Source organism: Ammodytes marinus, assembly GCF_949987685.1.
Source record: "Ammodytes marinus genome assembly, chromosome: 17".
Classification (NCBI taxonomy): domain Eukaryota; kingdom Metazoa; phylum Chordata; class Actinopteri; order Uranoscopiformes; family Ammodytidae; genus Ammodytes; species Ammodytes marinus.
The window spans coordinates 25,517,372-25,539,718 of record NC_137221.1 but is presented as its reverse complement, the minus strand read 5'-3'; the positions used below and the strand labels follow the sequence as shown (position 1 = coordinate 25,539,718).

The following is a 22,347-nucleotide window of genomic DNA, read 5'->3' as shown; positions in this document are numbered from 1 at the left end:
AATAAAATATACTTAAGAGTGTTTACTGCGATAGTCCTCTTTGGTTTGGGTAATTGGCTGCTTATGTTTGATTTTGTGACACTTAACTTGTGCTACTGTTATGTCTACACAATTAACAAACAATTGATAAATAATTATGGCCGCTGTTCAGCTAAAGTAAAAAGCTTACAGAGGATGCAGATAACAGGATATCTTATCTTATGCTGTTTGAATGACCTGGGTTGATTTCCAATTGATTACTTATTAGTTCTCATTCAACTCAATTGTATTTTGCATCCAACTGCTAGAAATATTCAAACAGGAAATGTCCCCCTCTGAACGTAACTTGGTCGGCATTGGTTAGTGAACCTTTAATTAACTTAAAGGTAATGCTCTTCAATAATGATAGGGTTGAGTTAAACATGTGGCCATTAAATATATTGTTTTCTTTGTGTTCAATGGACCCTCAGATATCAAGTATCGCTCAGGCTCTAGTCAACTGCTTCTTTGGCTAAAAACACCTCCGAAAAATGAGGAGTAACACATTATATATATAAAATAATTTCTAGCCCAGAAAAATGTTTGTGCAACACTATACCTCCAATCTGCACATGAAAAGAACCAACATGCTTGGCTTTGATTGTGTCTCTATGTGACTGTCCACAGCCTCAGGAGACAAGCACACAACATGGTCTGCAGGCTTTAAATAAAAGGGACAACCACTGTACACCATACACGTGTCTCTGTCCAGCATGCTTCCATTAACACACACAGCCAGTAACAACCATCAGTCACACAGTGTGTGTGTGTGTGGTCCATACAGTATCCAACCAGCTATAGCTAGCTAACACAAAGGAATGATTAGTCTTATATGAGAAAAGAAGCAGGGAATGGATGGACAGTCGATGTATTCTGCTTTGTTCAAGCTGCAGATATTTGTATGGACAATACATTCCAAATTACCTGAGTATATAGACTCTTGATTGTGAAATACCTGAAGCAGGGCCCAGATGCAGACACTGTGCAACCAATTGGAGGCCATTTTTTTTGTCTTTGCCCAATTCTTCTCTCATTGCGGTATTGTTTTAAAGAGAGGGGGGTGTAACAATGTGACCTGGATAGTGTAAACATAATCCTGAATAGTACAGCTGTTTGTTTTCCTCTTCGCTACATAACACAGCAATACACAGTTTAGTTTTTCTTTTAAACAAGCATTTTTCTTTCTTTTCATAGAGATGTATGTGTGTGTGTATATATAATATATTTATATGTTCAGAGAGCTTATTCATACTGTGAATGTTGAAATAGAAAACAACACATAATTTAAACAGAAATATACTACCAGTTTAAAATGCATGCCCCTCCCCCCCATCCATAGTGCTCCATTCTTCCCTCTGCATGGGATAACCTTTAACCGTCGGGTCCGACAGCTTGGACACCGTTGCCTCGTTTCCACCGAGCAGCACAGTTCGGTTTGGTTCGACAGGGCACGGTTACCCTAGATCTAGCTGTGTTTCCACTGCAGAGAGCACCCTTACTTGGTAGGCGGGGTTTATGCCAGACAGTGATAGTTGCAGCCATAGAATATACAGTCTACGGGTTGGAGCCGTTGAACGATGGTGCCCGCAGCAGCTACATAACTATGATGACATCATCATAGCAGTGGGACACAGTGTAGCCCGCTGATTAATTCAACAAAGAACACTACACAATAAACAAAGAGGTGAGGGCTGACATTTTTCTCTAAACTCTTCACCCTTTCCGAGGTGATTACACACCTCGGAAAGGGTTTAACTCAAACTATGTCAACCAATCACAATGACTGAATGCGTGCTGAGCCAAACCAAACCACTCCAGTGGAAACGAGGCTTAAGCGGGACACAGCGTTACGGTGGCCAGTCTTTGTGGTTGTGGCATTGGTGGTTACTGGGGGACATTGTTGCTACGTCATGCAGAGATAGTGGGGTGTGGAGGGGGTCAGCACAAAGAGACGGAGGCCCCCCTGGCAGAGCAGAGGGACTGGGGGTGTTGTTGGTTGGGTGGGACAGTCAGTGGTGATCATGGTGGTTGATCCTGGAGCAAAGAGGCCAGCTCTAGCTCCAGATCTAGCTGATGGCGGGGCTGTCTGTGTGGGGGTCTGAGGGAGAGCCTGCCTCCTCTGTGCTGGTGCTGGTGGAGACCTGAGTGGGGGCCCCCTGCTCCTCCTGTGGGGGCAGCTGCAGGGACCCGGGCAGTCTGACGGGGCAGAAGGCAGAGCCCGTGGAGATGAAGTTGACCTTGTTCTTGTCGGGGCAGGAGAAGAGGGGGACCGAGGCTGATGTGGACTGCCTGGAGCTGCTGAGAAATATACGCAGGGTCATTGAGGAAGCAGAGGTTTTAATTATAAAAGGAATAGTTCAAAAAATATATATTTTTAAGCTTGTTGTTCGGGTTGAAGACAAGGTAACAGAAACCATTCCTTTAACTGTGAATGCATTTTTGAAGAAGAAATGGCCAAAGGTCGCTCATCGCTAGTTAGCTTAGCTCAAAAACTGGGAGTCAACAGGAAGCATTAAGGCTCATTTATGCTCCAATTCCGTCCGTAAATAGAGACGTACGTTTACAACGTTATATACGTCACTGCCCTCATACTTCCATGCGTCCTTTATGTTGGAATCGACATTAAGCAAATGATCCATTAGTGGGCAGCAGCGCTGCTCGGAGTAAAAAGTTACTCAAATAGGAAGAAGAGTCAAACTTTGAATTAACTGGAATACATATTTTATAATAGGTCCATGGAAGAAACAGCTTTAGCGATATAGGCCTACTACCGTAGCGATGGAAGAGGCTAAACTAGAGGCTGTATTATAGACAGCGGGGGTCTGTGAGGAGGACATTGATCACGACATGTCAAACAAACTAGTCTCGCACAGACCTCCGGCACTTCTCTATTGCTGCCGTCAGCCTGCCGTCTAGCTGGCATTCTTCCCCGTGCGATCCCCGCTCATGCTGCTCTGTTGTAGTTGTCTGTCTCTGTGCCCCGGCCGTGTAACTTCATAGATATATACATGTGTATGTCATTTCGTACCAACTCACAAAAACCTCTCCTCAAAAGTTAAGAAATGTTCTAAAGTATTATGTCTTTCGTTTGTGTTTGTAAACAAATGTACAGTAAGTGAAAGTGAACTGTTGGCTATGCGCCCCCCGTGATCTTCGGTAGTAATGCTCCGTTCTGTCCGTTTGGTACGCATCCGCAAGCTTGCAGGATACGTGCAGAAATACGGACGTAATGTACGCAGAGTACGGACAGAAGGCTCCGTCCGTATCCGTAAGCGTATGTAACGTAGAGCATAAATGAGCCTTTAGCCTGCCTCCACCGACAGTCGGAAGATAAACTTTAAAACATCACTAAACGCTCCTGTGTGGGACTTGTTTACCAGGCAATGTTGCGCTTTGTATTTTTTGCACTATGTCGCTCCTTTACTCGTAAACAGACTAGAACATCCCCCGGTGGTTTGCCCATGTGTACTGCCCTGCCAGCATTTGAGCTGTGCTAGCTAGAGATGAGTGATATTGTCGGTTTCTTCTTAAAAAAATGCATGCACAGTTAAAATAATTGTTACCGTATTCCTTTAACCAATGTAGTGAATAGGGTTCTGCTTTCCAATTCAGTTTCTTTACAGTTGTCAGTTTCGATTATTTTAGGGGTGGGGTCAAGAAATGCTTATCTCACTTAAAAAAAATATAGGGGAGAACGGGGAGACACTTTTTACATTTGCTAAGGGAGCTAAAATACATTTATCAGATTTATCAGTCAAATTTACACATTTCCCATTAATTCAGGATGTTTCCTAGAAAAAGGGCATTAGCAGAATTTATTCATGACAAAGGGAAGTGAACATATGATTGTTTTAAAAAAAGTTGTCTTGTGTCTCAGTTTACCCCAGCTGTGGGGTAAATTGAGACAGACCAGAGAAATCAAGGGGGTAAACTGATCCACTTACTTTTTCCACTCTGAAACTGACAGCTAGATTGAAAACCAAATATTCCAAAACTAAGGTCGGACTAATAACAGAATCATGGGGTTTGGTCAATTAAGAAAAACATTTTCTAAACACTTGAAAGTAACTCTGATCAAATACACCATATAATTCATATTCAATAATTAACATTCAAATGACAGATAGAACCAGTTAGATTAAAACACAGTCTTGGGGTCAGAACACAGGACCCAGCTAGTGTCTGGGGGAAAAGAACAATCAGAACCAGCTAGAACAGCCTGGGACTCAGAACACAGGACTAGACCCAGCTGTCATTTTCCATCTTTTGAGTCTTTGATTAATATTTTTCTGCATTTGTTTTATTGGGATCATTCATTGAATAAAGACATATTACTTAGAGTCTATTGATTTTAAGGTAAGACTGTTTTAGTAGCAGGCTAATTTGACCCCAATGCCGTGCGCTAGCCTAGCACGAGCAAACTCTGCAACTAGAAGGACTGAATGAAATGTGTTGAAAACTGTCTCCAATGATAAAGAACACTTAGGCTAACTTGGGAATCAGGCCCTATGTCCAAAAATCCAAACTACCCCTTTAAGTATAAAAAAACATCTTGTTAAGAAAAATAATTAATAGTAAAACAGTGTATACCTCATCTCCTCAAAAGCTTTAATCTTCTCACAGCCCTCGGGCGGCTCTCGCTTGAACATGTAACTGTTGTTGGGTTTGGGTGAGGAGGCAAACTTGGGCAGTGGTGAGCTGCTTCCACTGTCTAGTGTCAACACAGAGATACAAGGGAAAGTTACAGTCAGAAACAAACACTGGCAGCGTCATGAAAGCATTGCTAAAGATTATTCAACATCATTTGGATTGATAAATATGCCTAACTCCCTTCATGCAACTAACTGACCAAATGACATAGTTGCCGTGATTTTTTGGACTTGGGTTTGGGGCTTTAATGATGAATCAGTAATATGTGTTCAGGTCTGGGATGGATCCCCCCCCCAGTCACTGTACCTTTATCCCTTTCATAGAGCAGGTCCTCGGTGGTGTAGGGGCTGCCGTCGTGCGAGCCTGGTGGGCATGCGGGCGAGGGGCAGGGGGACAGGCTGGAGCAGCTGCTGGAGCGTCCTGGAGCTGAGGGGGTCTGAGTGTCCACACTATGGCTGCTACTGCTGCGCTGCTGGGGGGGGAAGGGGGCCCGCCGGCCATCAGGGACCTCCAGGGACTGACACACACAACAACACAATACACATCAGACACGCTAGCTCTCTGACGTCTTCTAAAACCTTTTGATTTCTGAAAGATTTTAGTAATGTCTGATGCAGCCTTTCTTGTTTTCTTTTTTTGATGAGGTTGCTTGGTTACTTTTCCTCTCCGTTTATGGTTTTTATGTTTGTTAAGCACTTTGTAACATGTCTAAGAAAAAAGGCAATATAAATAAAGTATATTATAATTACTACATCTAAGCTCAGACAAGGGGAGTCCAACAAAGCCAAACTAAGTGATGGAAGAGAGCCCCCACCTTGAGCTCCTCCTTCTCCCCATTGTCTTTGATGAAGACCTTCTCCAGCTCATGGTTGATGCCCTCCATGCTGCTGGGGACCCTGGAGATGGAGGGCTTTGGCACTGTGATGGTGGACAGGGGCATCTGGCCCGACTTGGACATGGAGAGATGCTGCAGGAGAGGAGGAGATGTGCCACTTTCAACTAAGAATAATAATAATGGATTGGATTTATATAGTGCTTTTTTTCCTAGGAACTCAAAGCGCTTTACAGGGTTCCAGGTTCCATTCATTCACACACAGTCATACCAGTGGTGGTAAACTACGGTAGTAGCCACAGCTGCTCTGGGGCAGACTGACGGAAGCGTGGCTGCCATTCCGCGCACAAAAGGCCCCTCCGACCACCACGTCAAACATACAGCAGTCATACACATTCACACCAGGCAAGGTGGTGGAGTGTCTTGCCCAAGGACACAACAACAATGACACAGGTGGCAGGGCGGGAATCAAACCACCAACCCTTGGATCATTGGCCGACCCGCTCTACCACCTGAGAAGGTCGCCCCTCTCAATGGAGTTCTACATACACCTTTTAAAAGGCTCATGTATGTTAGTCCCATTCCATGCTACGTACTGGAAGTACTAGGGCTGTCAGGATCTCAACCTCTCAAAATGGAAGGTATTTCAATTTAGTTGAGGATTGCATCTTATATGGACAGACTTGTTATCAAGCAGCTTCAGGGGTTTAGAACAAGTTGATGATTAGAATCAGTTGTGTTGTAGCAGGATGGCAGCTATCCTATAGGACTTCCTTTTGTTTGTTGACACTTTCATTCCAATAGTGATTATATCACACATGACACAATGTAGACCATCTTTTGAAATAATAATTAAAACATTAAATTAATTATCATTGTATTATTATATCCTATACTAGACTATTCTAAACTTGCACAGTCGTCTGTGCTTAAAACATACATGAATAAATACATCTGAGATCAAATCGAGAATTTGGAGAATGGTTACAACCCTAGTAAGTATCCCTTTACACAATGTGCCCATGTTCACAGTATTATCCATCTCTACCTGAGTGTGGCTGCTTGGTGAGGTGTGGTTGGGTGTGTGGGTGACGGTGTTGTACTGCGGCGGGGACAGGCGCTCCTTGTCTTTGCTGTGGCGTCCTCCTTGTTTACTGCGCTGGAGCTGCTGCCGGAGCTTGACTATCTGGAGACACATACACAGGAGACACAAGGGACTTACAAGAACTGTTAAACACTAAACACTACTTTCTGCTGCTGCTCCCAGTATAAAGACCATTAATTCGGGGTGATCCGGTGGCGTAGTGGATATAGCACATACCATATTGGCTCTGGCCTTCGTTGCAGGTTCAAATCCGACCCATGGACCTTTACTGCAGGTCATCCCCCCTCTCTCTCTGTCTCCCCATATCAACTCTGTACTGTCTAATAAAGCTTAAAAATGCCAAAATGTAATCTTTAAAGACCATTCATTAACCAGTTCTTTAGAATAGCATCAGGCCTTTCACACCAAAAAGAACCATGAGCCAGTTCTGGGCTGGTGCTGGGGCCAGTTCAAAACTGGTTACAGCCTTATCCCAGTTATGAACCGGTTGGTTTCACAACAACCAGAGCCAGCCATGGAGCCGGCAAGAGAGCAACATCATGACGTCACTGTAAACGTATGTGTACGTCGCCTGACGCCGCTGCTCTTGTGGCTAACGCTAAAGCTACCGCTAGCTTTAAGCACATCAACAGCGGCGAATACGTCTTATTTTTACACATGTTGGCTCTCACTTTGCAAACAGGACCCATACAGCGTATTTTCGCCGGTCAATTTGATCGCTACGTTCGGTAATTATGTTATGTTTACGTCTCTTAGTAGCGGTGTTTTTAAACATGGCGGGCATGAGGTTTGAGTTGGTCTGGTTGGTCAGGATAATCCCTCCCCCGGCCGCTGGTGCAGGCAGTTCTTACCTCAAGCCGAGTTCAATCCTGGGGTTGGAGTTGAACTGGTTTTTACAGGCCGGAGCCGGTTCTCTGGCGTTGTGAAACCAAAACACTGGCTCTAGCTCCGAACTAGCCCGGAACCGGCTCCGATTTTGCGGCGGTGTGAAAGGCATAACTTTGGCCTTTCACACCGCTGCAAAAACTGTGGTGAACTTAATACCCAAAAGATCTGAGATTGGCCAGAAGTCTGATTACTCCACTCCAACTAACTGCCTGGAGGTTGTATGCTTCTGTGAGGCATATAACCTCCTAATGGCGAGAGTCCATTGGTAGTAGGCAATGCTTTAAAGAAGGTAAAGCTCCTAAGAAACATGGTACAAGGTCACTGAGACCTGACAAAGGTTGAAGTACTCTTTCACTTTCAAAATCTAAATCAGTTCACTTCACTCTAGAGTCTAAGTGTGAGTATGTGCAAAATTTTACAAAAAAAACTCAATGCATTCTTAAAATATTGTGCTGATAGGATTTGAGGTCAGTGACCTTGACATTGACCCTACAAATCAAATCAGTTCATCCTACAGTCAGAGTGGACATTTGTGCAAACTGTAAAGAATACCCCTTGAAGCGTTCATGAGATATCGGGTTCACTAGAATGGCCCGGCCGGACATACAGACATACAGACATCCCGAAAACATACCCTGTTTCAAATCACATACTTTTTCTTTTTACTACACTACATACTAAAGTACAGAAGAGTTTTAGGGCCACAGGAGAGAAAAAAAATCAGATAAGGAAGATCTTTTTTTCATTATGTCGAGAAATGACAAGAATAAAGATGAATACTCCAAAATGCTATTGGAGTTAGTGGGGCATTTATGTATTTTCAGCATACTACAATTGACGTGCATGTATTGGGACATCCTCAATCTTTTACTGGCATACTAAATAGTAGGGAAGTATGGGGAACGCAGGGTTAATGTCTCTGTCCTTTGCCTATCGCCAAAGTGATGGCATAACAACACCAAGGTTTAACTTTTCATTATGTCACACAAACAAAAGTAGCAAATTACTTATTTATTCATAGTTATTTGACACTTTTTACAAAAAGCCCTGGCAGGGAAAACCTAACGTAATAGACGTGCGGTCCTCTGACACGTGTCTGCTCTCAACCCCCCAGACCAAACTCCAAGCCTTTGGCAGCAGAGCCTTCAGCGTCGTAGCCCCCTACCCTCTGGAACTCTCTCCCTGCCAAAATCCTGTGGACACTTTCAAAAAAACTTATTAAGCACCATCGCTTTAATAAGGCCTTTGGCCTCTGTTAACTTTGTCCCATTTATTGAAGCCACCAGTTTCTAGTGTGTTTTTTCCATTTATTTTTCAGCCATTGCTTGTGTTACTATTTTCTTTTCCTCCTCCTGTACTATTGTGAAGCGTCCTTGGGTTTCTTGAAAGGAGCTATACAAAGCTATTATTATTAATAATATTATTAATATTATTATTATTATAATAAACAAGTAGTCTACCATTTTTTTTCTTTCAGGTGCATGCTTATTACACTGGAAGGCAGATACAAAGTACACACTAGAGTTTAACACTCCAGCACCTCGGAAGGCCTTTTTAAAAATCATACATTTATTTATTGAACTCAAATTGTGTGTCGACGAGAGACCAAAACTCTTCAATCTCTTCAAATCTTCAAAATATGCTTACATGCATGGACAAGGCCTTATTCCGTCCCTAAAGCCAATGAGGCAAAATCCAGAGGCGGATGATTATAAAATGTAACCTTGTTAAAACCTCTTCACCTGAATTCCTAGTGCTCCAAAAACATGTCCAGACATGTTCCCTCACACAGGCCTGATACTGGCACAACATATGCACTACTTATCAATGCAGCCTCTGTGTCAAACGCCTGCTATGTGAGCCCTAGATTTGGGCCAACGAACCAGTTCCACGGTGCAGTCCCACACCTTTTCCTTTCACCAGGCCTTCAGTCTGCAAGCGCACCTTAAGGTTTTACTGCAAGTGGAGTGAGTCGGCCGTGGATATTTAAAACAAAATAAAAACGAGAGATGGCATGGCAAAGCAGGCGAACCTGAGTAAGTGCTTATACTGATGTCCACATGCCCATAGAGGGCACTAGATGTCACTTTCTTCAGCTTGCGTGGACTAAGGGTGTATTCACACTGGGAAAGTCCGCTAGTTCACTTGCTTTGGTCCAGACCAAATAGAGTTTAGATTTTTTTTGTTTGGTGTGGTCCACTTTCATATTGGACCTTTTGCAAGTGAACCAGCATTACTAAGCAAAACCACACGTGATCTGAGGTCATTCATTCATTGGACAGACATTCTGGGGTGGAGAGAAGCAGGAAGCACAAAGTAAAAACTGCAAAATATATCATTGATATAATATGGGGTTAAAAATAATAAAAAGGCCTACATCTAGCCTATAAATAAAGAAGAAAAACATTAAAGTATTGTTGTTTCATATGGTTATAATATGTAGCCCTATGACAATGCCACGTTATGTGGCTTGTAGCCTACGATGTGAGACACTCAGCTGATTAAGCTGGGTATCAGCTGGGTGTCAGTTCGGCGCAGCTCAGCTCCAAACTGACACGGGGATAGTATTGACGGTCTCGTACATAATAAAACAAATAAAAACACTCTTGTGCAGCGTGAACCTGTTGTCACTGTGCGGGAGACGCTCCACTCTCCTTCATCTGATCGCTGAACACATTCAGCATTTTTACGCGTCCTCTCGATCAAATGTAATATATTGTTCAGGGCTCCCGGTCAAACCACAACTTATCGTCCTAACAATGGCGACAACAACACTTTCCCACAATGTGAAGCTGACGGCCATTTATTAAAAAAGAAAAGAAAGAAAAGGCACAGTGCCTCCTGCATTTGGGTCGGATTGAGTCTGGACCAGACCACAAACGAACTGCAGCAGAGTGCGTTTGGAAACGGACCGAGACTACCTCTTCAGCTGGGTCTCGGAGCGTTTGTTTGGTCCGCCCCCGAGTGCGATTGCTGTATTCACACCTGCCTGAAAGATGCGCACCGAAGGCGGAAGTGCACCTGAGTTTGTTTCAACCGAACTAAACACGGCATGTGTGAATACACCCTGAATATACACCAACTACAACACATCTGTGTGTACTCTGACATTCAGATAGCGGCAGGATAAGACAGATAAGTTTTAGATTATGCACAATGAATATCCCGTATGTAGCTGTAAAGCAGCTGCACTGCTTAGACAGCCTGCCCCTTCTCTTCTATGCTCCTTGTAGCTTCTATTGCCATGTGTGGAGCCCCAGTAACTCAGCATGGTGCCTGTGTGTGAACATTAGAGTTGTCATCCGGCACGGCCCTGATTGTTGCATGTGCTGCAGACAGCTGGTGCTTGGCTCTCCATAAATTGCAGCGGGGTTTATGGCCGTTTCAAAGTGGGGAAGTGAGTAGTTAGGAGTGAGATAGCGATATCTGCCACGTCCCTGCTGCTGTGAGTAGGAGCAGGGTTGAGCTGAGAGCGCCTAAACTGTCTGTCTCTCTGTCTGTCTGTCTGTCTGTCTATGCTGTACACCATCAGCACCATAAAGAGACCAGACCAAACCCACCACGATTGTCCTCAGCCATTTTCAACAAAGCAAGCCACCAAGAGATGACTTAGATTTTTTTTTAAATAAACAAAAGAAGTATTGCAACCCACACTTTGCTCCGACCAAATTCATAGTCTGACAGAGATGCCTTTCAAAAGGTATTCCAAGCATCAGGGGAAAAGTTCAAAAGACTCACATTTTAGTATGAGAAAGTCACACTACACAGCTCCGGAAAAAATTAAGAGACCACTCCAATTTTTCAGTGTCTCTTGTTTTACTCTTTAGAGGCATATGTTTGAGTAAAATTAACATTTTGATTTATAATATAAACTACTGGAAACATTTCTACCAAATTCATAATAAAAATATTGCCATTCAGACCATTTTCAATAAGTAATGTAGAGATAAAGATTTAAGAAAAATCCAGACTGGTCTCTTAATTTTTTCCAGGGCTGTATGTTATTTTTCTGCTGGCCCCCTCTGCAACAGTACAAGGCTGACTTGTCATACAGCGATGTCTCCCCCAAACATCCTCAAATGAGTGCACTGATGGCCACAGTGTGTGTATTTGTATTGATATTAGTGTCATGCCTCTTTGAGCTGGTCGGCGCTGCCCCAGGAAGCAGAGCGCTGGTGGGGGCTCCTCTTCTCTCCTGTTTCCTCACTCCAACATCCAGGAGTCTAGCAATACAAAAGCACATCTTCACATTACTATGAGCACAAGTGCTTAGTAGGACATGTTGTTAAACAATGGTCTCACTATGACTCTTCACAAATGTTGGTAAAGATAAATGAATGTATGGACACAAACACTGAATCACCTTTTTAATATTTCACAAGTTGTATTTTACACAATCATCATGATTTTGTAATGTACAATCTTATATATTATAACTGTAAGATACATTTATTGAATTGTGTCTCTGAAATGTAGAAAAGTATAAAGTATTATGAGTTATGACACAGAAATTGGATACAATATCCTTCAATATGCATAATCACTCACTTATTATTTTCACTCATCTATTATTACTAGTCCTTACCCGTGGATATGTGCAGTGCAACTACATGTCCATGTTGGGATGCGTGTGTGGTTAGAATTTTGTGAAGATCAAAGGCAAATATTTTATAAGCAATCTTGTCAATGTACAACATATTAGAAATTGCATGTGGCTAGCACAAGATGGAAAAGGGTACAAATAGTGCAAGATAAAAGCAGGTTATAGTGGAATGAAAAAAGTGTGAGACTATATATAGTCATATCTAACAGCATACAACAAAGATGTCTCATTGTTTGCGCGGGTGATATCAGTAGAGAAATGAGGGGTAAAAAACATTATGGAGCATGTTGCGTGTAGTTGGGGAAGGTGGGAACCCCTCACTGCGGTCTTAAAATTTAATTTATTTCATTGTTGAAATAATTTGGTTAGTCCGATAACGGATACGTAGATTGCAGCCATATCGGACGCGATACCAATATTGGATCGGATCGACCCCATCCCTAATTTTGAACGTGAAAATTATCTTAGCTAATTTTCACGTTCAAAATGCTAAGCTATGTTACCTTTAAAACATAGTCATCTGTTTGTTGTCGTCTTTTGTTATGTAATGCGTTTAGGTTAGCAGGTTGGATAAGAGCAGGATTATAAAGGGGAACATTTTCCTGTATATACTGTGTATTGAATGTATATAGGGGAGAACGGGGGAATCTGAGGCATCGGGTAATCTGAGCCACCCCCTGTATCTAGGCAACGGAAAACATTTTTGGTCATGTGAGATATATGTTTTCAAGACCCTCTAATTTCCTCATGGCCCTGAAAGAGAGGACCTCATGGTGCTGTGGTAAGCATGTTTATTTCACCAAAATAGGTATTTTGCATGTAAATGTTCTTGCTGTCAACTTAATCAACTGTTGTGCCAAAGCAAATGTATTCACGTAGAAAAACTTCTATCATACGTGTTGATGAACTACCAACATATAAAAACCATGTGATGATATTAGCTAAAGATTAGCCTGAAATGCTAAGAGAGGTAGTTTTTTCTCAAATTGTGGTGGTGGGGGAAAGTGAGCCAAATGCTGTGGGGGAAAGTGAGGCACTGTCTCACTTTCCCCCACCATGACGCACAAGTTAACTTTAGTCTTAAACATATTTTAATGTAATATTACATAACATATGTTTTATTTTAATGTCATACACATTGTAGAAAAGCCATCATGCCAAGGAAATACACCAGGAAGACGACCTGGGGCAACCACACGGAAAGAGCACCTTCTCATCTTTCCCTGTAACCTTCAGGGCTGGAATGTAGAGTAGGCCTGGTTGTAGAGTATGACAGGCTGATGTTATAATCCAGTTGGGTCTTCTCCTGTGTTCTGAGTCCCAGGCTGCTCTCGCTGGTTCTGATTTTCCTATGCTTTGACCCCCAGACACAAGCTGGCTCTAAGGGTCCTGTGTTCTGACCCCCAGACTGTGTTCTAATCTAACTGGTTCTATCTTTCATTTGAATCTTATTAAAACCTTTTGAATTATAATATGTTGTATTTGATTTTGTTCAGAGTTACTTTCAAGAGTTTACAAAATTTGCTTTGCTTAAAGGCCTACTTCACCGGTTTGAATATGAAGGTGTATTGAATTCTGAGATCCTATGTAGTATAAATGTGCGAAAAAAAATTAAATCGGTTCATCCTAGCCTGAGAAAAGGCAGAAAGAGTGTTTTTTTTAACCCTATATTTCTCTTTCTCGTGACATCACAGAAAGAGAAATATAGGGTTAAAAAAAACGTACTTTGTAAATATTACTGTGATGTCTTTTACTGTGACATCACAGTAATATTTACAAAGTACGTTTTTTTTTAAACCCTGTATTTCTCTTTCTGTGATGTCACGAGAAAGAGAAATATAGGGTTAAAAAAAACACTCTTTCTGCCTTTTCTCAGGCTAGGATGAACCGATTTTAATTTTTTTTGCACATTTATACTACATAGGATCTCAGAATTCAATACACCTTCATATTCAAACCGGTGAAGTAGGCCTTTAATTGACCAAACCCCATCATTCTTTTACTAGTCTGACATTAGTTCTGGAATGTGTGGCTAGCTTTCAGGATTCTAACTGTTACAATATGTGATGTTATGGTAGTTTCAGAGTGGAAAAAGTAAGTGGATCAGTTTACCCCGAGCTGGTTCACTTTACCCCCTTGATTTTTCTGGTCTGTCTCAGTTTACCCCACAGCTGGGGTAAAGTGAGCCACATGACAACTTTTTTTAAAACAATCATATTTTCACTGCCCTTTGTCTTGAAAAAAAACTGCTAATGCCCATTTCTAGGAAACATCCTGAATTAATGGGAACTGTGTAAATTTGAGTGATAAATCATTTTAGCTCGCTTGGAGGGGAGCAAATGTAAAAAGTGGCTCAGATTACCCCGTTCTCCCCTATACAAAAATCTGTCAAACATCGGAAGCACACTTTTTATAGCATGATGCATTAGTGTCACTTCAAGAGTTAATAAAAGAAAGCAAGCAAGCTAGCTAGCTAGGAGCAAAGAGTTCATCTGGCTTTTGAAGCTCCACAGGCGCGTAGGTGGTGAATGTCACACAACGTGGACCACACAGGATGTATCATCTGAGGGGCAACAGCATGAGAGGAGCACTGGGCAGGAAGGTGTGGGCACAGATCAAGCTCAACATTACCACAATGGTGTGTGCGTGCGTGCTCGTGACATCACCAGAAGCATCCAATTTTATTTGCGAAGAAATAAAATGATATGATACTCTGATTTCTTGACTTTATCCTCATACGTCCAGAGCTGGTAGCTATGTGACGCATAAAGGCCGACACTGGTGACTCACGCAGTCAGACTCAGATGGCACACCCCTGGGGAGCAGCTCTACAGCCTTTAGGAAGGTCATTACGCAAGTACAGGAAGAGCATTCATCATAAGAGGAACTACTGCACACAAACAATGATGCTATGAGTAAAGACTAATGACAGAGAGAGTCCTGCTGCATATGAAACACTGAAGCAAACACCTTAGTACATATAGCCTTGGGTTTATGAAGGAACCAATGACCAGCCCATGTCATTTGCAAACCAATTCATCAGGGGTTTTCAAAGTGTGAGAGTGAGCCCCCCCTCATAGGCCTTTCACACCGCCGCAAAATCGGAGCTAGTTCTGGGCTTGTTCGGAGTTAGAGCCAGTGTTTTGGTTTCACACCGCCAGGGAGCCTGCTCCGGGCCGTAAAAACCGGGGGAACTCATACCCCAGGATTGAGCAGGGTTTGATAAGAACTGCTTGCGCGAACGGTTGGGGGAGGGATTATCCTGACCAACCAGAGCAACTCAAACCTCATGCCCGCCATATTTAAAAACACCGCTACTACGAGACGTAAACATAACATAATTACCGAACGTAGCGATCAAATTGACCGGCGAGAATACGCTGTATGGGTCCTGTTTGCTTAAGAAAGCAAAGCGAGAGCCAACAAGTGTAAAAATAAGACGTATTCGCCGCTGTTGTTGTGCTTAAAGCTAGCGGTAGCTTTAGCGATAGCCACAAGAGCAGCGGCGTCGGGTGACGTACACACACGTTTACAGTGACGTCATGACGTTGCTCTCTTGCCGGCTCCATGGCTGTCTCCGGTCGATGTGAAACCAACCGGTTCATAACTGGGATAAGGCTGTAACCAGTTTTGAACTGACCCCAACACCAGCCTGGAACTGACTCTTGGTTCATTTTGGTGTGAAAGGCCTATCAGAGAACAAATTTCAGCTGAGCCCCCCCCCCCCTCCCCAAAAAAAAAGTTCTAAATCCCTGTGTGTTTTGAAAGATCTGCGTTTTTTTAACCTTTTTTTTTTTAACCATTTTAACATCTTTATCTAAGTATGTTTTCGTTTTGCTTTTTTAAAATACATTTGAACATCTTAATCCAGTGGTTGAATCCTGCTTCCTTTAAGCATGGATAGTAGTGACTGAGCAGAGTGAGAAAGATAGGCAGACAGACTTGCCCAAATATTTGAGTATTGTTAAATGTCCTTCACACCCCCGGTGTTTTTCGCTCGTGCCTCCAATGTCCTGCAGGGTGAAAATAGTAATAAAATATTATGCAGGGTCCTCTGGGTTGGGCTTGGAGCTCTTTTTCTTTAACTCTCTGTAATATAATGAATGCATTTAAATGCATTGAGAGGAACGAAGCAGAAGAACTCTTGTCCAGCTATCTTTATTTCCACAGACGAGGCTGAAATAGGCTATAGACTATACACAGTGCATGGGAAACTGAAGGCAGCCCCATTTCCAAATGTTTTTAAATAAACTCAATACACACTGTGCTAGGACGTGAACGTGACATCACGTGATCAGTTAACCTCGGATTATCTCCCAGATGATCTGATTCAATTATTAGGCTATTAACTATTCTAGACCAACACACTGTATTCTTTTTTTTTGTATGATAAGTTACATTTGCTTAATATGATGTTAATATCAAAAACACAAACTACATTTTTTATTTTATTTTTTTCACATATTCATCTGCGTCCCCCTGCCATAACTCTGCATTCACACGAGGCAGGGTGGGTGAAGTGTCTTGCCCAAGGACACAACAACCATGACACAGGTGGCAGGGCGGGGATCGAACCGACAACCCTTGGATCATTTGCCGACCCGCTCTACCACCTGAGCCACAGTCTACCTTTCTGTTCTATAATGAAGTTTCCAGGGACTTAACGGTGATGTATAACTGGTTAATGTTATGTGTTAAAAAACAATGCCTGCTATGACTGGGCACGTTTCTCTGAGTGGTTAAGTGACCGTAATCGCCAGATGAAAACTGAGTAGCAACACATACACACTAATGTTAGTCGCACACGGTGCTTTGACAACTAGCTACACAGAGGCAGTGCTATCATTGGTACTCTATGGAAAACAACCTCCAGAAAAGGAAGAGCGGGTACTTCGTAATGGAAAAAACTGCATTAGTTAGATACTACAATAACAGGCAAAATAATCCATCAACTGCCCCATTGTCTAAACTATAATAAATAAATACCCCTTCCTTCTCTTCTGGCTGTCGCACAAATGCAACATGACTCGGGTCGGAGCGGCTCCGAGCGGGACAGCTCACTTTTAAGAATCTCGGTGTTGTTTCCACCACCGACCCTACCCTTACTGGTAGGGCGCGGTTTAGGCTGGACGACGATAGCCGCCGCCAGAATCTGGGTAAAACTATTGGGCTGTGGAACAACTGCGGTCAAGCCAGCGGTCTCTCGTTTTTGCTTGGTCAAACCAGCCGCTTCTTTATTTATTCCCCCCGTGTTGTGAGCGTATTACGCCGGTAAATGCACAGAGACGGCTCGGTGCAAGCCGACAGAGAGAGTGAGCGAACAGCGCTGGCTGCGGCAGCTACATGACATCGTAGCAGTGGGACACAGTGTAGCCCACTGATTAATTTAATGACGAGGAAAATCCCCACACAATAAACAGTGCTGTGCTCACATTTTTCGCCAAAACACAAGGCTCTCTTCACTGTTGCAGAGGTGTCTACACACGGCGGAAATTATTCTTTCGACCAACCAACGGACGGCATGTGTAGCTCCACCTTAGGCACCCTTTCAGGCAGCTGGTACCCCAACGGAGGAGTACCAAAAATGGGAGCGGCTTGGAGCGGTTAGGCTCGCTTATATCCGTACCCTAACCAACTTTTGGCAAATGGAAAGCCAAAATAACCGGACCGAACCGCTCCGACCCGCTCTACTCGGTGGAAACGAGGCATTGATCTCTGACCAAGCATGACACATGAAGGGAAATGTGTGAGTTGTGTTGTTACCTGTGTGGATTTATCTTTCATACAAGATGGGTAGTGAACATGGGGGTCACGAGGCCACTGCCCGGTGAGGTAGGGCCCAGTGATAGTGCCCAGGGATGAAGTCCGCCAGATGGCCCCCGAGCTCCGCACCTGCTGCTGCTGGGGTTTGGTCCTTTCAACTGCACAGAGGAAAGACAAGAAAGCAAAAGACAATGAATACCTCTGTGCCATGGACCAGGGAACTACCACCTTCTTTTTTGCTTATTCTAACGACTCATTGTTTGGGTTTTTTACAATACAGATTTCACGTGGCCAAAAAAATTGCAGCCTCCTGCTAAGCCCTGATAGATTCCCTCTACACATTACCACCCCAGCACCAAACAGTAGACACAAAGTGATGAAGAGCTAATAGCTAGTCCACCACTCTGAAAGCTAAGGCACTGCTGCTGGCTTCAACCCTGACCTGAGAGGTCTGTCCTTTGCATCATACTGTGTGTGCTTGTGTGTGTGTGTGTGTGTGTGTGTGTGTGTGTGTGTGTGTGTGTGTGTGTGTGTGTGTGTGTGTGTGTGTGTGTGTGTGTAAAGTAAATGTACGATCAGTTTAGTACTCTTAATCTATTGGCCCCTTTGGCTTGGTTTTCAAATCAACCTATTTACAGACCCTAGGCATGACATTTGGATATTTTTTCAGAATGAGAAGAGATACTCAAATATTTTCAGCACTTGAAATTTGTCAAGATTCAGTCCGAGGTAAACAGCAACTTCTCATTTAAGCTTGTGACCGCCAATTGTCTAGGCTCAAATAACAACTGATGCTAGCAGATTGTATAGCCTATAACTAGGGAGCTAATTCAATACACCTTACTTCCATAATGCAAGTGAAATTGAGTGTGTCTATGTGATTACTTAAAAAGGATTTACCGTGCAAGTGTCTCTAAATGCTGATACCCGTGATGGAAAAATGCACTGATTCATTGATATCCAACCTCTTTCATCAATATAACTATGAGTACAGGTCCAGAAACACAGCGTGGTCTGCAGAAACATACTGCATGAGACACGTTTAACAGTACTTAACACACAGTCATGCTCTAAAGGCAAAGGACTAATGACCTAAACCACCTTCTTCTTCTTCTTCTTCTTCTTCTTCTTCTTCTTCTTCTTCTTCTTCTTCTTCTTATTAGCCTTGTTTAGTCAATATTCCTGTTGTAATCTGGAGTATTGGCTTCAGGTCCAACAATAGAGAATCCTTAATTAAACAAGGTAGAGGGGGCAGAGATAGGCACTCTATAAATCCACAGGATTTGAAGGTGCACTCATGGGACTAAATTAGACTTGGCCCGTCTGATCTTCCAAATACTGTGTGTTAATGCCGTAAGTAGCTCAACAATGTACCAAAGAGTATCAGAGGAACAATGGGCTTCCTCCTTCCTCATCACGCAGACTTTCTACTGTAACACCTCTTCACACCTCTTCACATTCTCTGTAAACCCTAGAGATGGTTGTGCGTGAAAATACCAGTAGATCAGCAGTTTCTGAAATACTCAGACCAGCCCTTCTGGTCATTGCCATTGCCATGTTCAAAGTCACTTAAACCCTCTTTCTTCCCCATTATCATGCTTGGTTTGAACTTCAATAAGTTGTCCTTTCCAGGTCTACATGCCTAAATACATTGAGTTGCTGCCATTTAATTGACTGATAAGTTGTATGTGTTAACAAGAAAATTATCCGCTAGCCTGTACCTAATAAAGTGGCCGGTGAGTGTATACAGTAGAATTTATTTTAAAACATGATTTACACATTGGGCTTTGTGGGTTCGCCCTGACTGTCAGCTATATGTTGGACAAATAACTTTCTATTGTGCTCCGTGCGTCTGCAAGCAGGACAGTCGCAATTAAATGACATTCATGCACGTCTCTGTCACCGTGAGGCTATAGCGTGTGTGGGGAGTGTAACCACCACAGACCCGCACAAACTGAGGGGAACTGCAGCATTGGTGTGGGATGACACTACAACGGTTATCGTTCACATTGCCACCCTGGTTTTGAAGCATGCCATCCTCAACAAAATGACCTGGATACACCACTACTACAATGATGATAGCTTACAGTGGAAGATGCAACGTCAAGTGCATACAATATGCTGTAATATCTTATACCAGAACAGATGTGAAACATTAGAGCCGTCATCTCTTCACAAAATAGTTTCCTTGCAGTAGGAATGACTGATGCTCTATTTTGGCTGGATTGCACAAACACCATATTTTCTGGAAATTGGATGGATCATGGGCCTATTATAAAGATCATTCTCCTTTTTATTCAGTTTGCCCAGTGGTATGCATGAAGTTGCATACATAGGCTGGCCTGCTTGCCCAGAAAGGCTGGGTGTCTGTCTCACTGAGTCAGTACTAGGCCCCATAGGAGCCATACCAGTTGATGACATAATTGCTTTCGGTTTCAATGACGATGAACAACCTCAATGTAACGAATTAATAAGAAGCGTTATAGTGTTCACACGATCGAAAATGTGGATAATCATCCGTATCATAGAGCAGACAGTGAGCCCTGTTTATCTACGACAGAGTAGCTGCATCATCCCCGCCACACTCACACATCCATAGCCTGACATGTCATGTGTATCTCCTTGAAGCAAGTGCCAATGTAATGTAATAACAAATGCATTAGCTAGTTTTAAATGATTCTGCGTCAATCGTCTGTCTAACACACTGATTTTAACCAACTAAAAAAAATGTTTTTTATTATGAGTCTATATAACATGGTTATGCGACCTATTGTGAAAATACAGCGATTAAATGTGTCATGTCGAAGTCTTAATTGTCAAGCATCAAATACAATGTATTATTATGACCCCATTAGAAAGCTAGCCACTATAGCTTAGCATCTCCTCCCGAGATGGGTAGTTCGTTCGTAGTTACAGAGAACGGCTCGCTAAAACGAATCTTCCCATGGAACACTTGGCAGTTTTAGGTTGTTTTGCTTATTTGTAAAGTTTAAATGGCTCTTTAAAAGATCTCATACACCTGTTTAATTAATGACAGTCCGCTTCACAGTTCGGAGTACGTTTTATTTCCAAAAGTGAGCTCATTGGAATTAAAATGTTATATTTTTAAGCTGCTTCGCCTATTTTCCACTTGCGTATCTCTCCAAAACAACGTGGCGGACGATGGCGTACATGCTTAAAGAAAAAAATACAAATTTAGATTTTATTTTAATGTAGTGAGAGGTGGGAGACTGAAAGTACGCCGAAAATAAGACTATCATGTCATTGTTTGGAAACAAATTCGATGTCATTTTTAAATGCACTTTTAGTGTTAATTTATCGCGGAAGTCATTAAATTGACAGATATCCGAAGCGAGTGTGGCGAGACGGTTAGACAGAACGACACCTAGCACAGGTTAGCACCGAGCTATCTGAACGATGATGGGAGCATATCGGGTGAACTTTATTGGCTTTACCTTTGGAAAGAGGCGAGTAGGGAGGGCGTTCAGGTGAGCTCCTGTTGTCCGGTGGTGAGAGCCTCTGCCTGGGCACCAGCCTACCGTCCGAGCCGCTTCCACCGGGGTTGGCGGGACTGGAGCAACGGGACGTCGTCGGTCCTGTGTTGCTCCCAGCGACTGAGAAGGCGGAGGAAACGGAGCGGGTTGGGCTGTGCTGCTGCTGGTTTCCACGGTAAAGCTGGTACGGCACCGTGGCTCGGACAGGCTGCAAGCGGACCGCAGTGCTGCTGGCGATGGGATTGCTACAGGCTGTCGGAGAGCCGCTGGCTTTAACCCGATGCTCGGCTGAGCTGGCATCTGCTGTGGACGCTGACATAATCAGCCCCGTCCCGTTGATAAAGTTGCAGCCCCGTCCCGTTGATAAAGTTGTTTATGTAACAACACTATGGGTGGTAAAAGTACAAGGTCCTGACCTGTAAACTAGCTCAAGACCTAGGTTAACTGTTTTGTTTTTCAGCATACGACATCTAATACGCTATCCATTGGAACACACTTTGCCAGAAAGTTTCCAAAGTGTCTGAAGTTAAAATTAGAGACGTCCCAAAACACTTTACATTTACAACTCAACAGCACACTGGATAAATGTGCATAAAAGTAGTTATTACCGCGTTACTAAATTGTCACTGGTCATCGCTGTCTTTCTCCTTCTGACTACTGACATTTCCAAGACGTACAAATACTTGGAGAAGAGGTTGGACCATGGGCGGGACCAAATAACTACGACCACTTTCTGATTGGTTATCGACAACTTCCTGGATCACTCACTGAGTTGTTAATTGGATATGTGGAAGCTTTCACCAATGGGAATGAGCGGCAGGTTAACCAGAAGTGATTTCAGGGTCTGCTATTGGTTGGTGACCACTGAGTCATAATCTTAATAAGTATAAACATGATAAAACATTGTAACCTCCAGTGTATAATAGTAAATTATTGATCTTTTTTTCTCGTTTTATATCAGATCATTAAAACATTTTTTCAGACAAAACATTAA

General features: G+C 42.9%; 1 protein-coding gene across 1 annotated transcript in view; it reads right to left on the bottom strand.

The window, feature by feature from the left end:
* glcci1a (glucocorticoid induced 1a) overlaps window positions 1–21,995 on the bottom strand; it is a 23,322-nt gene extending 1,327 nt beyond the window's left edge. The window contains exons 1-8 of the mRNA XM_080045775.1: window positions 21,315–21,995; window positions 17,860–18,017; window positions 11,627–11,716; window positions 6,549–6,686; window positions 5,483–5,635; window positions 4,975–5,185; window positions 4,609–4,729; window positions 1–2,316 (exon numbers count right to left, since the gene is read on the bottom strand). The exon at window positions 1–2,316 is cut by the window's left edge and continues 1,327 nt beyond it. Coding sequence (XP_079901901.1) covers window positions 2,085–2,316; window positions 4,609–4,729; window positions 4,975–5,185; window positions 5,483–5,635; window positions 6,549–6,686; window positions 11,627–11,716; window positions 17,860–18,017; window positions 21,315–21,672 — 1,461 coding nt within the window. The 5' untranslated portion in view covers window positions 21,673–21,995 and the 3' untranslated portion in view covers window positions 1–2,084. The remainder of the gene's footprint in view (window positions 2,317–4,608; window positions 4,730–4,974; window positions 5,186–5,482; window positions 5,636–6,548; window positions 6,687–11,626; window positions 11,717–17,859; window positions 18,018–21,314) is intronic.
* Window positions 21,996–22,347: the final 352 nt, after the last annotated feature.